Genomic DNA, 12,852 nt, shown 5'->3' with positions numbered 1-12,852 from the left:
GGAATGTGGACATGGAGCATGCGTAACATACTGTACTGTATTTTTTTAAAAAATTGTATGTGACTGTATTTACTTTTTTTTTCCAAAAATGAATTAATTATATTGTTTTTAATAATTTAGCTCTTGTTCAGTTTGGGTGTCCCAGACTGGAAAACATTGAAGACACCTGCTCTAAAACATTTTCTATACAGTGGAATTTTCTTTGATTTTTTTATCCTAAATGTGTGTCAGAAAACTGCTGCTCAGGATGGAATTATGGAATTAAAGATCAATAACCCTGTCAGCAATAGATAGATTACCTTAATTTTTTTGCCATCAGGAGGAAAAATCCATTTAATTGCTCCTTCAGGGACTTACTGTTCAGTTTTAGTGATTTTTTTCCTCTATCTCAGGTTAAATGTAAGTGTTTCATCATATTCTGCTGATAAATGCACTATCCTCTCTTTATGTAACAGTATGGGCAGCTATGGGTGTTGCTCTGAAATCGGGGCTTTGTGGCATCCTACTTGTTTTTGTCTGTGCAGCCAGGATGGCCTGGGAACTGAGAGACAGCAGGCAGATGAAGTCGCTCACAGAGCAGTTGGTCTGCTCGGCAAAGTCTTTCCCCAACTTCAGTGCATCGTGTCTGGGAACAAGTTGCAGAAAGTTAAAATTAAACTTCAGCTTGAAGGGTGCCAGAGACACGCTCGGCTGGTTTGAACACAACAACGGCTCCAAAAGACAAGAAGCCTTCTGAATAAATAACGTGTTTGCCAAGTAAGATTTATGATTAAAATTACATTTTCAACTCAAGATAAGCCAAAGATTTGGTTCTTTACCTGGTCTTCAATGGGATGGAAAAGGGCAGGCTCTGCAGGACAGCTTGTTTAAAGAGCRGCTCACTGCTCTGGATCATCAGGTGAAGACCTACTGACTGAGCACCTGCACTCTCCCCAAATATTGTTACCTGTTACCAAAAGAAGTAAGTCAGSTATTTCCATAGAAATTTCTACAGATACAAAAATCACAAAGTGCTTCACAGATAACAAAAGAATATAAAAAAATTATGGAAAAAAATAAGGTAAAACTTTAAATTAAAATAAGTCTTTAGATGTTTTTTATAGGAGCCATACAATGCTTTTAAATCCTTATCACATTTAAATCGTTCAGTTAGGGTCTATATAAAGTGGAAGTGTGATGCTTTGGTCTGAATTCCATCTTATTGTAACTCCACAAGCCCCTCTTTCAACCCTGTACTGAGGTGTGTCTCAGATCAACTCATTTTGGTCCTGTCTCTTTAAATGCAAATGRTTCACTTCACACCCCACTCCACTGCAGGTCTCACTCCCAATGATCAATGTCCAGCAAATGCAGCATTCCAGTTGTACTCTGTTGCTGCGTTCACACCAAACGCGATTTCAGTGTCAAAATCGCATCCAACGCTTCGAGTTGGACGCTTGTGCACTTTGAGATCAGACGTGAGTCAGCTCTTGAAGCGCTTGCACGTCAAGAGCCTCCCCGCCCCTCCATCCTCTGCCTGTCTCTGTTTAATGTCGGACAAAATATAGGAAGTGGCTTTTCTTTATTTACAGAGRGCAAGAGCATGGCACACTCATCAAATAATTAATTCATAATTAATTCACCAGATAATTCAGAGACGTTCTGAGTTTGGTGAGTTTCATCACCCAGGAGCTGCAGGAGAGGCTCACAGCTCGCTTTCAGATCCATTTTTGTCCCGAGTCCAGTCTGATGAGCCGCTGCCACGCATTGGTGCAGATATCTCCTGTCAGGACACCAATTACCGGCACTCGATTTAAGCTAAAGAGCTCCTCTCCATCTGTTTCAGGTTAGTAGACATCATTCAGTAAACTGTCCCGTCGGGAAATATGTCACTACGTCACACAGTGGAGTCTCTCTGATTGGTTGACGCGGCGCGTCGAGCTGCAAAAGTTCAGATTTTCTAACTTCAATGATTTGCGCATCAAGAGCGTCGAACGCTCAATTCGTTCAAATTGTTCAAATCATGCTGCTCTAATCACGCTTGACGCATGCATGCATGTAAACCTGATGCTCCTGACGCTGAAATCGCGTTCGGTGTGAACGCACCATGAGGTTGGAATTTTGGACTTCTGAGTTGGAAATATTATCTGGACCACCCCCTAATGTCGTAATTTTGAGTCAGGAAGTTGGTGCATCGGGACTACGCCTGACCACAAGTGACATCATCATTTCAACATGGCTGCTCCTCATATTAAAAGCAAGTGAAACTCTTACATTTACAGGTTTTAGCAGCTCTGTTTTTTTACTTTACATTTAGTCAGTCATACTTGTAATACTTACTAGCAATTATTAGGTGATAAGTTTTACTGCTATTTGTAAACTCAAAATGCAGCATAGAGCACTACTGTTACTGTTGTTACATTATGATGATGATGATGATGACGCCTTTATTGTCATTGTACAGAGCACAATGAAATTACAGTTAAGAACACCCATTCAAGAAGACACACATGACAAAACATGGGGGAACAGGTGAACAGGTCATGCAGCAACCCGCAGGGGTTGCGCTACCTTTGACAGCTGGAAATACACAATAGGAAAGTTGAGTTTAAAAATTTGCTCTGATCCTATGTTTACATCAGAAACATAAGCTCATATGCACAAAAAAATAACTCATTCCATCAGATCAAGAAATAGAAACACTTTTTCCGATGTTCTGCCCAGCTGGAAACTGGACTGACGTCAGTCCGACTTCAGAATTTTGACTTCCGCTGCAACTGCATTGCAGCAACAGCTCAAAATGCAGAAACGTAGTTACAAATGAAAGCATAACTAACCCCCAGGTTAACACAGAGGTAGTTTCGCCACTGAACAGTTATTTGAGGTGGAGGATTTTTCACCCCCTTCATCACCATATGTTGAGAGGCTTTGTGTATTCTAGAGATCTGACGTACTTGAACGATCCGAAGCATTTGAATGGCTCCTCACAATGAATGATAGGAACTTAGTCGCGGACAGTAAAGAGCCATTTGTAGTTTAATTTATTTTTAGTTCCTCATAATATCTTTATTTTTTTCTTCTTCTCCTTCTAGAGAGACAATCACTCCTCCTTTGCTTTTTCTTGGAAAACAGGCAGAGTGGACAGCAGCACAGTACAGCAGCACAACAGCTCAGGAGGAAAGGGGTAGGAGAGTTCCACTTGACAAAACACACAGTTTCACCCATGTGAGATGATAACATCATCACGTATACCTTACACAATGACACATTTTGCTATGTTATGACATAATTTGTTCAAAATTGAGCAACTCTTTTGAATGGATCTATGAATCAAACAGCTCCTCAAGATCCAGATCCCCAAAGAGCCATTTATCCCATCTCTAGTGTAGTCCAGCAGGCCTGAACCTTATCAGTTTGAGCTGCTGGCTCAAGGAGTATTAAGTTACGAAGGACAAGAAACAAAGCATTGAGCCCTCGTCCACCCACGAGAAACAAAGAGATGAGCCCTTGTAGGCCTGCTGAGGATGTGGACTGGAACAAAAAATGTCAGCTAAAACCTATTTGTTGTCAAACTGCTGCAGCTAATCATGGAGCTGGACCGAGTTTGAACCAGAACCTGAGTCAGGCTGCAGGCAGAAGAGGCCAGAGAAAGGTGATTGTAACTCATCAGGAAGGAGCCAAGAGTTCCCCTATGAAGGTCAAGCCTTGCAATCTGGAGTTAGTTTCTTGGATTGATGTAGGAAAGGAGGAGTATGTATGTTTATGAATAATCATCACACAGTTCATACAAATAACATGCACAAACAGGAGAGAGAGTGGTGGATATATTTACTTAGCGACATTTCACATTTTGTCTCTGATTTTTTATATACTGGATATAATTTAATCTGTAATCTTTTTAAGCTCACTACACTTTTAATTTTTGTTCACCTTTAATAAATTTTTGCCTACACACACAAAATTGATCTGTGACTCCTGGGGTTTCCCTGATTGTAGGATGAGGTACTTTAAAGTTCTATTCCTGTAACTTAGTAACACAAAAATGCTTGTGCTGAGTTAASCTGCAGGTCAAGGGGTTATCCCCCACTACTGCTTGTGGCTTAAAACTTCTGAAAAGAGTGTGAGGAGCACCAACCAGGCCTTCCTGAAGGTGTCTGTGTCTCTGGCATCTGAGGGGTCTTTGGGTGACCTTCGGCTAACGTAAGAGACAAGACAGTCACTAAATCTTTTTTTCATTCGTAAGAGTTTGCAGTTCAAAAATCCTATTTGTCTAGTGGGCCAGTCAGGGTCAGGGTAGTGACTCTTAGCCAAGTTGAATAGGTGGGGTCCTTCCAGAATGGTAATGAACTTATATAGTGCTTTAAAGTCCTTCCAGACCCCAAAGCGCTTTACACTACAGTCATTCACCCATACACACACACATTCACACACTGATGATGGTAAGCTACATTGGGGGACACTGACAGAGGTGGGGGCTGCCATGCWCCGGCACCACCAGACCATCTGACCACCATCAGTAGGCAAGGCGGGTGAAGTGTCTTGCCCAAGGACACAACTGAGACGACTGGACCGGGTATCGAACAGGCGACCTTCCGGTTCCAGGATGATCCAATATATTTACTATGTGGAGGCATGGCCGTGAAGTGCCCGAAAGGTTAGGACCAAAACTTTACAGTTTCTCCTGAAGTGCACAGGGAGGCCAGAACAGGAGTAATATGTGCTCTCCTGTTGGTCTTGGTTAATAACTTTGCTTCAGTTTTCTGCACAGACTGAAGACAGGCCAACAAGATTTTGATTAAACAAGTAAAAATACCATTACTATAACCTAAACAAGAGGAGATAAAATCTGAACAATCATTTAGACACAAAAAATCTCAGCTTTGAAATGCTTCTGAAGTGATGCCTTTTTTGGTTCTATGGTGTAATGGTTAGCACTTTGGACTTTGAATCCAATKATCTGAGTTCAAATCTCAGTAGAACCTTTGATGTATATCTTTTACCAGTTTACACATGTTCATGAATATGTTTTTCTGAAACTACAGATTTCTACAAAGAAGCAGAAAGGCTCATCTGTACTCTGAACATCTTCACTTGACATGACTCCATGGGTGTCTCTCATTCTTTTTGTTCTAAAATCTCATAAATGGCAAATCTGTTCAAGATTTCTCAAAATGGTTTCAGATGGTGATGTCTCATCAAGAAGAAACCAGAAACATACATCAAAGTGTGGATGAAGGGCAGAAGATCAATCAAAGGTCATTTGACATTTTCCATCTCATCACCTTGTGTGACTTAATTTTATTGGTCAAATAGTGGGATTTATTATTTATTGCAATGCCTTCTGTATCATAGCCAGTTTGCACACTCACAACTAAGTGTCAAACTGTAAAATTTGAAGTCAACACAATCTCTTTAATCAAAAATGTATACCCAAGCTAGCTTTTCATTCTGCTTTTTCTGCAATTTAAATCAGCAGGAAATGTACATCAAAGCTAAATTGCACTGAATGTGACTTAAAAGTGGCCAAAGTTCGTTTAAGAGAATTCAAAAAGTCCCAAAGGCTTTGGTTTGTTTGTTTGTCAAGTGGCAGTACCTTGGCTGGTAGAACACTTGTTGCAATGAGAAGAACCTCAAAAACATTATGCTGCTGTGTGCTGAATGTAGAGCTTTATAAATGTTTATAGTCAACAAAAGGTGAACTTGTTCTCTTTCTTGATGTTATTATTGTATTGTTCCCTTCTGATGTTATTATCTCTAGTTTGGCCTCCTTTTTGTTCCAAGTGTGGTCATTTTTTTTTTATCCTTTATCCCTTATTACTTTTTTAGTGTCCTTTCACTGCTTATTCTTTTTCATGTGGTTGTCTCTTCGCATTCAGTGTGGTCAGCAAAGTAAGAATGTAAGGAAGTCCACACTGTTTGTACTTTGTTRGTGAATTTAGCAATATATTTCAATATTTTGTCAGACTTTTGAAATTTCCTACTTTATTGAACTCAGCATAGTTCAAGGAGTTTCACTGAATGCACCACCGGCACATGTAGACAAGTGCAGACACATCTCTGGTTCTTTTTTTTCRTTCRGTGCAGTAGTTGAGAGAGGAMGTTTCCCTGTACTCCTACCGTTTATTGTTGTGCGTAAATGCCAAATGGTGAGTGTGACAACTTTATTACTTAGTTTAGGTATCCCTGAACATTATCCTGTAATTGTGTACATGTTCACTGTACTTTTCTTTGTTATAYTCTGTTAATTTGGTATGTTGATTTACTTTAATGATGAGCATTATATCCGGTGAATATTGATTTGGGACATTTGCTGGTTCTTTGTAACTTGTATTGTAACAAATAAAACAAATGGAGCTTGAGGAGCTACAGCAAAGCATAGAGGAGGATAAACAGGTTGAACATGAATATCAGCGACTACAAGCACAAGTCAGAGGCCCAACAGCTACAGGATGAAGCCATCCGGACTAGGGTTGGGCAATATTGGCAAAAAAATTAATCACATTAATTGTGGTATTTAGCCGATAACAATTAATTTGACGATTAAACCCCCGGAGTCCCTGGACACCCTTATGTCCTAGTCACATGAACAATTTATAGGGAGAAAATTGGCTCTTCATAAAAATCTGTTCCAAACTGTGTCAAAATTACAGACTTCAGGCTACATCAAACTTTAAATTGTGTTAATAGATAAATAAATTACAGAATTTTTTTTAATGTTTGTCATATTTGAATCAGAGAGGAGCACCAAGTGGTTAGTCCGCCTGGTGGCATTAATCATGTTAATCGTCAAGTGCCAAAAATTAATCGATTAATGTTTTTCTGACGATTAATTGCGCACGATACGATTATGCCCAACCCTAATCCGGACCAGAGTCACTCACCAAACAAATGGAGAAACAACGGAAGCTGAAAAGGACGGCCAATGAGCTGAAAATAGCTAAAATGGTTACATCTTTTCTGAAAGAGAAAACAGAACCTGATAGGTCTAGAAYGCCACTTTGTTCATCAGATGACGGTAAAGCAAGTAACTATGTGGCATTACCTCCTGTAGTTCCAACTCCGAGAACTTCTCTTGTCCCACCTTCAACTATCCTGAAAGTGTCCCATCCTGGATCCTCAGTGATTCCGCCTCAGTGTTAAGTACATCTTCACCTCATATACAGTACAAAAGAGTTCCCTGACAGTTCTCCACTCAGCTATATTGGCAAATCCGTCTCCACTGAATCAAGCACAGCACCAGATGCCAGTACAACCTCCATCTTCAGTGCTACAACCGGGTTTTTTTCCTACCACTCATCTTGCTGATTCAGTGCACATTAATCACCATCAAATGCCTACACTTCATTCAAATCCTCCACCACAGTCTTACTCATATAATGCAACTTTTTCTCAATCGGATCTACCTCAACCACAGCCAACGSAAGTGTATCCACCCTTTGCAGCATCCTATGGCATCCCTAAGCCTATGATTCCGTTCTTTGAGTCAGGCAAAGAAAGTGACTTTGCTTTGTTAAAGATGGCCCTAGACGTACTGAATAGCCATCCACACCTGAATGAGCAGTATAAATACCAAGTGCTTCTAGGACATCTGAAATTATTCAGTGCACTCCAACTAGCAAAAGCCTACATGCATGACCCGAAACCGTACACCTCAGCCATGCACGCTCTACAGGACAAATATGGTCAGTCACAACATCTGGTTCAAAGTGAATTGGGAGCCATCTTGAATACTCAAGCTATTAAATTTGGAGATGTTGAAAGCCTTTGATACATTTTCCTTGTCTGTTCAGTCACTAGTAGGTATGCTTCGGACACTGGAAGGACAAAATGKATTTGAACTACGATGTGGATCACATGTCGATCGACTACTAAGTAAGATGCCACCAAGTTACCATGATGGATTTGTGGAACACTGTTTGGAACAAGGGATTCTCCGTACAGGTACCGACCAAACCTATACATTATCAGATTTGAGTTCTTGGTTACAGATGAAATCTCAAGCAAAGCGTATAGCTGGTCGAGCTGCTTCTCTTTATGGCCAAGAAACTCTTAAGCCAACAAAGAAAGACCTGCATTCTTTTAGTAGACCAAAGGAGAAAATGACAGCTTTCTTCTTTACTGCCAATAGTGATCAGAGTTCCAGAACGAGCCCAGTCAGACTGAAGTCCTCATTCAAGTCCAAACCATATTGTCCACGCTGCAATAATACTGATCATTTCCTGAATGCCTGTGCAGATCTCAAGAAAYTGAGCACAGGACATATTTTGCAATGGTTGACTGATGGACAGAGGTGCTGGAAATGTGGAAGATCTCATAAGCCTGAGGTTTGTACCCTCAAACGACCTTGTAATGCCTGTAAAGAACAGCACCTGACAATACTGCATGAGGCAGTCCAACAAATCCAGAAAAATGTTCTTATGGTGGCCGCACCAAACTCAAAGGTGTACTTGGACAGACCTAACAGAACTCCTAAAGTGATGCTGAAGGTTGTGAAAGTCTTACTTCATAATGAAGATAGAGTACTGGAGACCTATGCAGTACTAGATGATGGCTCAGAGGGAAGCATAGTTTTACCGCAAGCCGTGCAACACCTTCGACTTACCCCAAAAGTGAAGTGCTCACCCTCCGAACGGTTCATCAGGAAGTGGTACAACTCCACGGAACTTGAGTTGTTCTMCAAGTGTCTTATCTACACAATCCTCAAAAGAAGTATTGCATTCAACAGGCCTTCACTTCAGACAGTCTCAGTCTTTCGGAACACTCCAATCCAATGAAGGCTCTCCAACATAGACATAAACATCTCCGTGACCTACCTTTGACTCCTGTAGACCACATTCAACCTCTACTACTTATAGGATCAGACATGCCTCATCTCTTGGYACCTAAAGAACCAGTTCRTATGGGTTCATCAGGAGGACCCATTGCAGTCCACACTGAACTTGGCTGGTCGCTTCACGGTCCTATCAGTACTAATCAGATCTTTCATGCAGAGCAGCAGTGCCTATTTACAGTTATGGTTTCACTGGACTGGGAGCTCCACAGGAACGTGGAGCGACTTTGGCAGATTGATACAATGCCTTATGTGAGCAATAAACAGGTGAYCAGATCAAARCAAGATCAACAGGCYTTCAACCTCCTTCAGTCCTCTACCACCAGAGTTACACTAGATGGGATACAGCGATATGCTACACYACTTCTTCGCCGTGACAATACCACTACCCTTCAGGCACCGATGGAGGCAGTAATGCCTAGTCTTCGTGGTACTGAAAGGAGGCTAGGGAAAGACCCACACAGAGCTGAGGTATACTGCCAGGAGATTAAAAAGCTGGAAGATATGGGCTACATTTCTGTTGTGCCACCGGAGGTTGCTTAAACAACATCTGAGTCTTGGTTCATACCCCACCAAATGGTACAGCACAATAACAAGGACAGGATCGTTTTTAACTGTTCTTTCCAGTAAGAAGGGAAATCACTCAACCATCTTCTCCTCCCTGGACCTGCTCATGGTCCCTCTTTACTAGGGGTTCTTACATGGTTCTGACAGTACCCATTTGTGGTGAGCGGAGMCATCAAAGGGATGTTTCACCAGATATGTCTTTTACCAGCTGACAGACCAGTTCTGCATTTCATCTGGTGGGACATGAAGAGGACTGAAGAGCCTAAGATCTATGAGTGGCAAGTCCTACCATTCGGCACTACCTGCAGTCCTTGCTGTGCCATTTATGCTTTACAGCGACATGTTCAAGACACATGTGGGTCCAACCAAGATCTTGTAGACTGTGTAGAGCAGTCATTCWACATGGATAACTGTCTCCATAGTACTCATCCGGAAAGGGAAGCTAAAGGTCTAGTTGATGGTTTATGCCAGCTGCTTCATACTGGAGGTTTCAAGATACGTCAGTGGGCTAGTAACATCCCAGCTGTTATTGAACATCTTCCATCTGATGTCAGATCTGAGAGCAGTGGCCTATGGCTTTCACAATCCAGCACGTCTTCAAGAGTCAACTCTTGGATTGTCTTGGGATTGTCTACGTGACTCCCTGAAATACAAACATAGACACGTGGAGGAAACGGAACCTACGATGAGGAATGTTTATAAAGTACTGGCCTGTCAATACGATGCACTCGGCTACATTGTCCCCTTCACCACAAGAGCTAAGATCCTGTTGCAGGATCTCTGGAAGGAACAGCTTGGCTGGGATGATCCAATCCAGCCACAGAGSCTTTGTGACCGATGGAATGCTTGGATGCAAGAACTTCCCGATCTTCAGATGTAGATTCCCAGATGTTATACACCAGAGGCAGCTGATTCCCCTACATCCAGCTGAGACATTAACATCTTCTGTGATGCTTCAGAGAGAGCTTATGGGTCTGTAGCCCATTTGGGGACAGAAGACRCCCAAGGGGAAGTCTACATTTCATTTTTCCTAGCTAGATCTCGAGTGGCTCCCAAGAAGCAATTGTCCATGCCATGCTTAGAGCTAAGTGCTGCTGTCACTGGTGCCCAGCTAGCTCATGTCTTTCAAACTGAGCTTATTTATTGACCCATCAGAAGTATTATCCTCTGGTCAGACTCCACTACAGTTCTGCATTGGATCAAGTCTGAGTCCTGCCATTACAAGGTTTTTGTGGGAACTCGAGTGGCGGAGATTCAGAACCTCACGGATGTGAATAACTGGAGATATGTGGACAGTACAAATAACCCTGCTGATGACATCACAAGAGGCAAGACCTAGGTTGAGCTGTCTCAACTACACCATTGGCACCAAGGTCCTAATTTCTTACATTAAACAGAAGAGCATTGGCCTACCAACCCAACTTCCTGTACAGAACCAGATAATAGTGAGCTGAGGAAATCTTCCTTCTGTGGTCATGTGAGTATTGACTCCAACTTTGCACTTCCGGATGTCAGTACGTTTTCTACATAGAAGGATCTCATACAAGCTACAGTCCGATCCCTTCATGGGGCGGCTGAATCGGACTCCAACCCATCCTATAAAGCAACTGACTACATTCAAGCTGAGAACCTCCTTTTAAAGCAGGTACAGTTAGAATCATTCCCAGAGGAGGTCCGGATGCTCATGTCTGGCAGACCTTTAGCAACCAGCAGTGGCTTGAGTTCTTTATCTCCTGAGTATGATAAAGATACAGGACTCCTCAGAGTTGGAGGGAGACTAAGAAGAGCAGAGCAATTAAAGGTAGATGCCATCCATCCCATCGTGTTGGATCCAAAACATTTTGTGACACAACTCATCATCCGAGACTTTGATGAGACCCTTCTTCATCCTGGACCTGAACGAGTGCTAGCCGAACTACGATGTCGCTTCTGGATTTTGCGTGGGAGAGAATCGGTGAAGAAGCATCAGAGTCACTGTATACAATGACAAGCATGGCGTGCTAAGCCTTCAGTCCCTAAGATGGCGGATTTGCCACCAGCTCAATTGCACCTTTATAAGYCACCATTTTATTCAACTGGTGTCGATTGTTTCGGCCCCTTTACAGTAAAGATAGGAAGCCAAACAGAAAACCGTTGGGGCATAATCTTCAAATGTATGACCACCTGTTGTGTACATTTAGACCTCCTGGAGAGTCTTGATGCTGATGCATTCCTGATGGCCCTGAGGCATTTTATCGCCAGAAGAGGTAAACCTAAGGAACTTATGTGCAACAAYGGCACCAATTTTGTCGGAGGAGCTCAAGAAGTACATGAGACCTTCGAAACCTTGGCTCCTCAGCTGAAGGAACAATTAGCCCAACAACAGATCACATTCTGCTTCAATCCTCCCAGTGCTCCACATTTTGGCGGGACATGGGAGAGACAAGTAAGGTCAGTTAAGACTTCCCTTAAAGTTGTGCTTAAGGAACAGATTCTACCCGAGAATGTGTTTCACACAGTTCTAGTAGAGGTGGAGGGCATTCTGAGTAYGAAGCCTCTAGGCTATGTATCCACTAATGTGGCGGATCCAGATCCTATGACACCGAATATCCTGCTGATGGGACGTCATGATGCTTCTATGCCACAAGTCGTACGATCACAGTGACCTCTTTGGTAAGCTATGATGGAGACAYAGTCAAGTTTTTGTAGATCATTTCTGGTCCCGATTCATCAGTCATTACTTGCCTAACCTACATGAGAGACAGAAGTGGCAGAGAGATGGGAAATGTCTCAGTAATGACCAAGTAGTCCTCGTCGTCGATCCCCAACTACCAAGAGCTTCGTGGCCTATTGGGAAGGTGTTGGCTACTTATCCTGGAGCTGATGGACGCATCCGGACTGCTGCCATCAAGGTCAAGRATCAGACTTATATCCGACCAGTTGCTCGGCTGGTTGTTCTCCCAAAGTTTGAAGATGAAGAGGACGACTTAACTGTTTAAGTGGCCTTCTTACCTGGATTTGACTGTCTGTTGACAGTCGGGGTGGCTGTGTAAGAAAGTCCACACTGTTTGTACTTTGTTAGTGAATTTAGCAATATATTTCAGTATTTTGTCAGACTTTTGAAATTTCCTACTTTATTGAACTCATCATAGTTCACGGAGTCTCACTGAATGCACCACCGGCACATGTAGACAAGTACAGACACATCTCTGGTTCTTTCTTTCCATTCGGTGCAGTAGTTGAGAGAGGATGYTTTCCTGTACTCCTACCGTTTATTGTTGTGCGTAAATGTCAAATGGTGAGTGTGACAACTTTATTACTTAGTTTAGGTATCCCTGAACATTATCCTGTAATTGTGTACATGTTCACTGTACTTTTCTTTGTTATATTCTGTTAATTTGGTGTGTTGATTTACTTTAATGATGAGCATTATATCCTGTGAATATTGATTTGGGACATTTGCTGGTTCTTTGTAACTTTAATGTCATATACTGTAT

General features: G+C 42.1%; 2 protein-coding genes and 1 non-coding gene across 3 annotated transcripts in view; 2 read left to right on the top strand and 1 right to left on the bottom strand.

Moving 5' to 3' along the window:
* Positions 1-12,852, bottom strand: part of LOC106522559 (cAMP-regulated D2 protein) — a 41,590-nt gene that overhangs the window by 16,865 nt on the left and 11,873 nt on the right. The window contains exons 5-6 of the mRNA XM_014015601.1: positions 819-946; positions 507-625 (exon numbers count right to left, since the gene is read on the bottom strand). Of these exons, the coding sequence (XP_013871055.1) occupies positions 507-625; positions 819-946 (247 nt within the window). The remainder of the gene's footprint in view (positions 1-506; positions 626-818; positions 947-12,852) is intronic.
* trnaq-uug (transfer RNA glutamine (anticodon UUG)) lies at positions 4,890-4,961 on the top strand. Its single transcript has one exon. It is a non-coding gene; the product is annotated as a tRNA-Gln (tRNA).
* The window catches only part of LOC106522558 (uncharacterized), a 28,032-nt gene continuing 27,779 nt past the window's right edge, over positions 12,600-12,852 (top strand). The window contains exon 1 of the mRNA XM_014015600.1: positions 12,600-12,653. The gene's annotated coding sequence lies outside the window, so the exon portion shown is untranslated. The remainder of the gene's footprint in view (positions 12,654-12,852) is intronic.

The sequence above is a fragment of the Austrofundulus limnaeus genome, unplaced genomic scaffold (genome assembly GCF_001266775.1).
Source record: "Austrofundulus limnaeus strain Quisiro unplaced genomic scaffold, Austrofundulus_limnaeus-1.0 Scaffold132, whole genome shotgun sequence".
Classification (NCBI taxonomy): domain Eukaryota; kingdom Metazoa; phylum Chordata; class Actinopteri; order Cyprinodontiformes; family Rivulidae; genus Austrofundulus; species Austrofundulus limnaeus.
The sequence above is the reverse complement of the archived record's forward strand: the minus strand, read 5'-3'. Positions and strand labels throughout refer to the sequence as shown.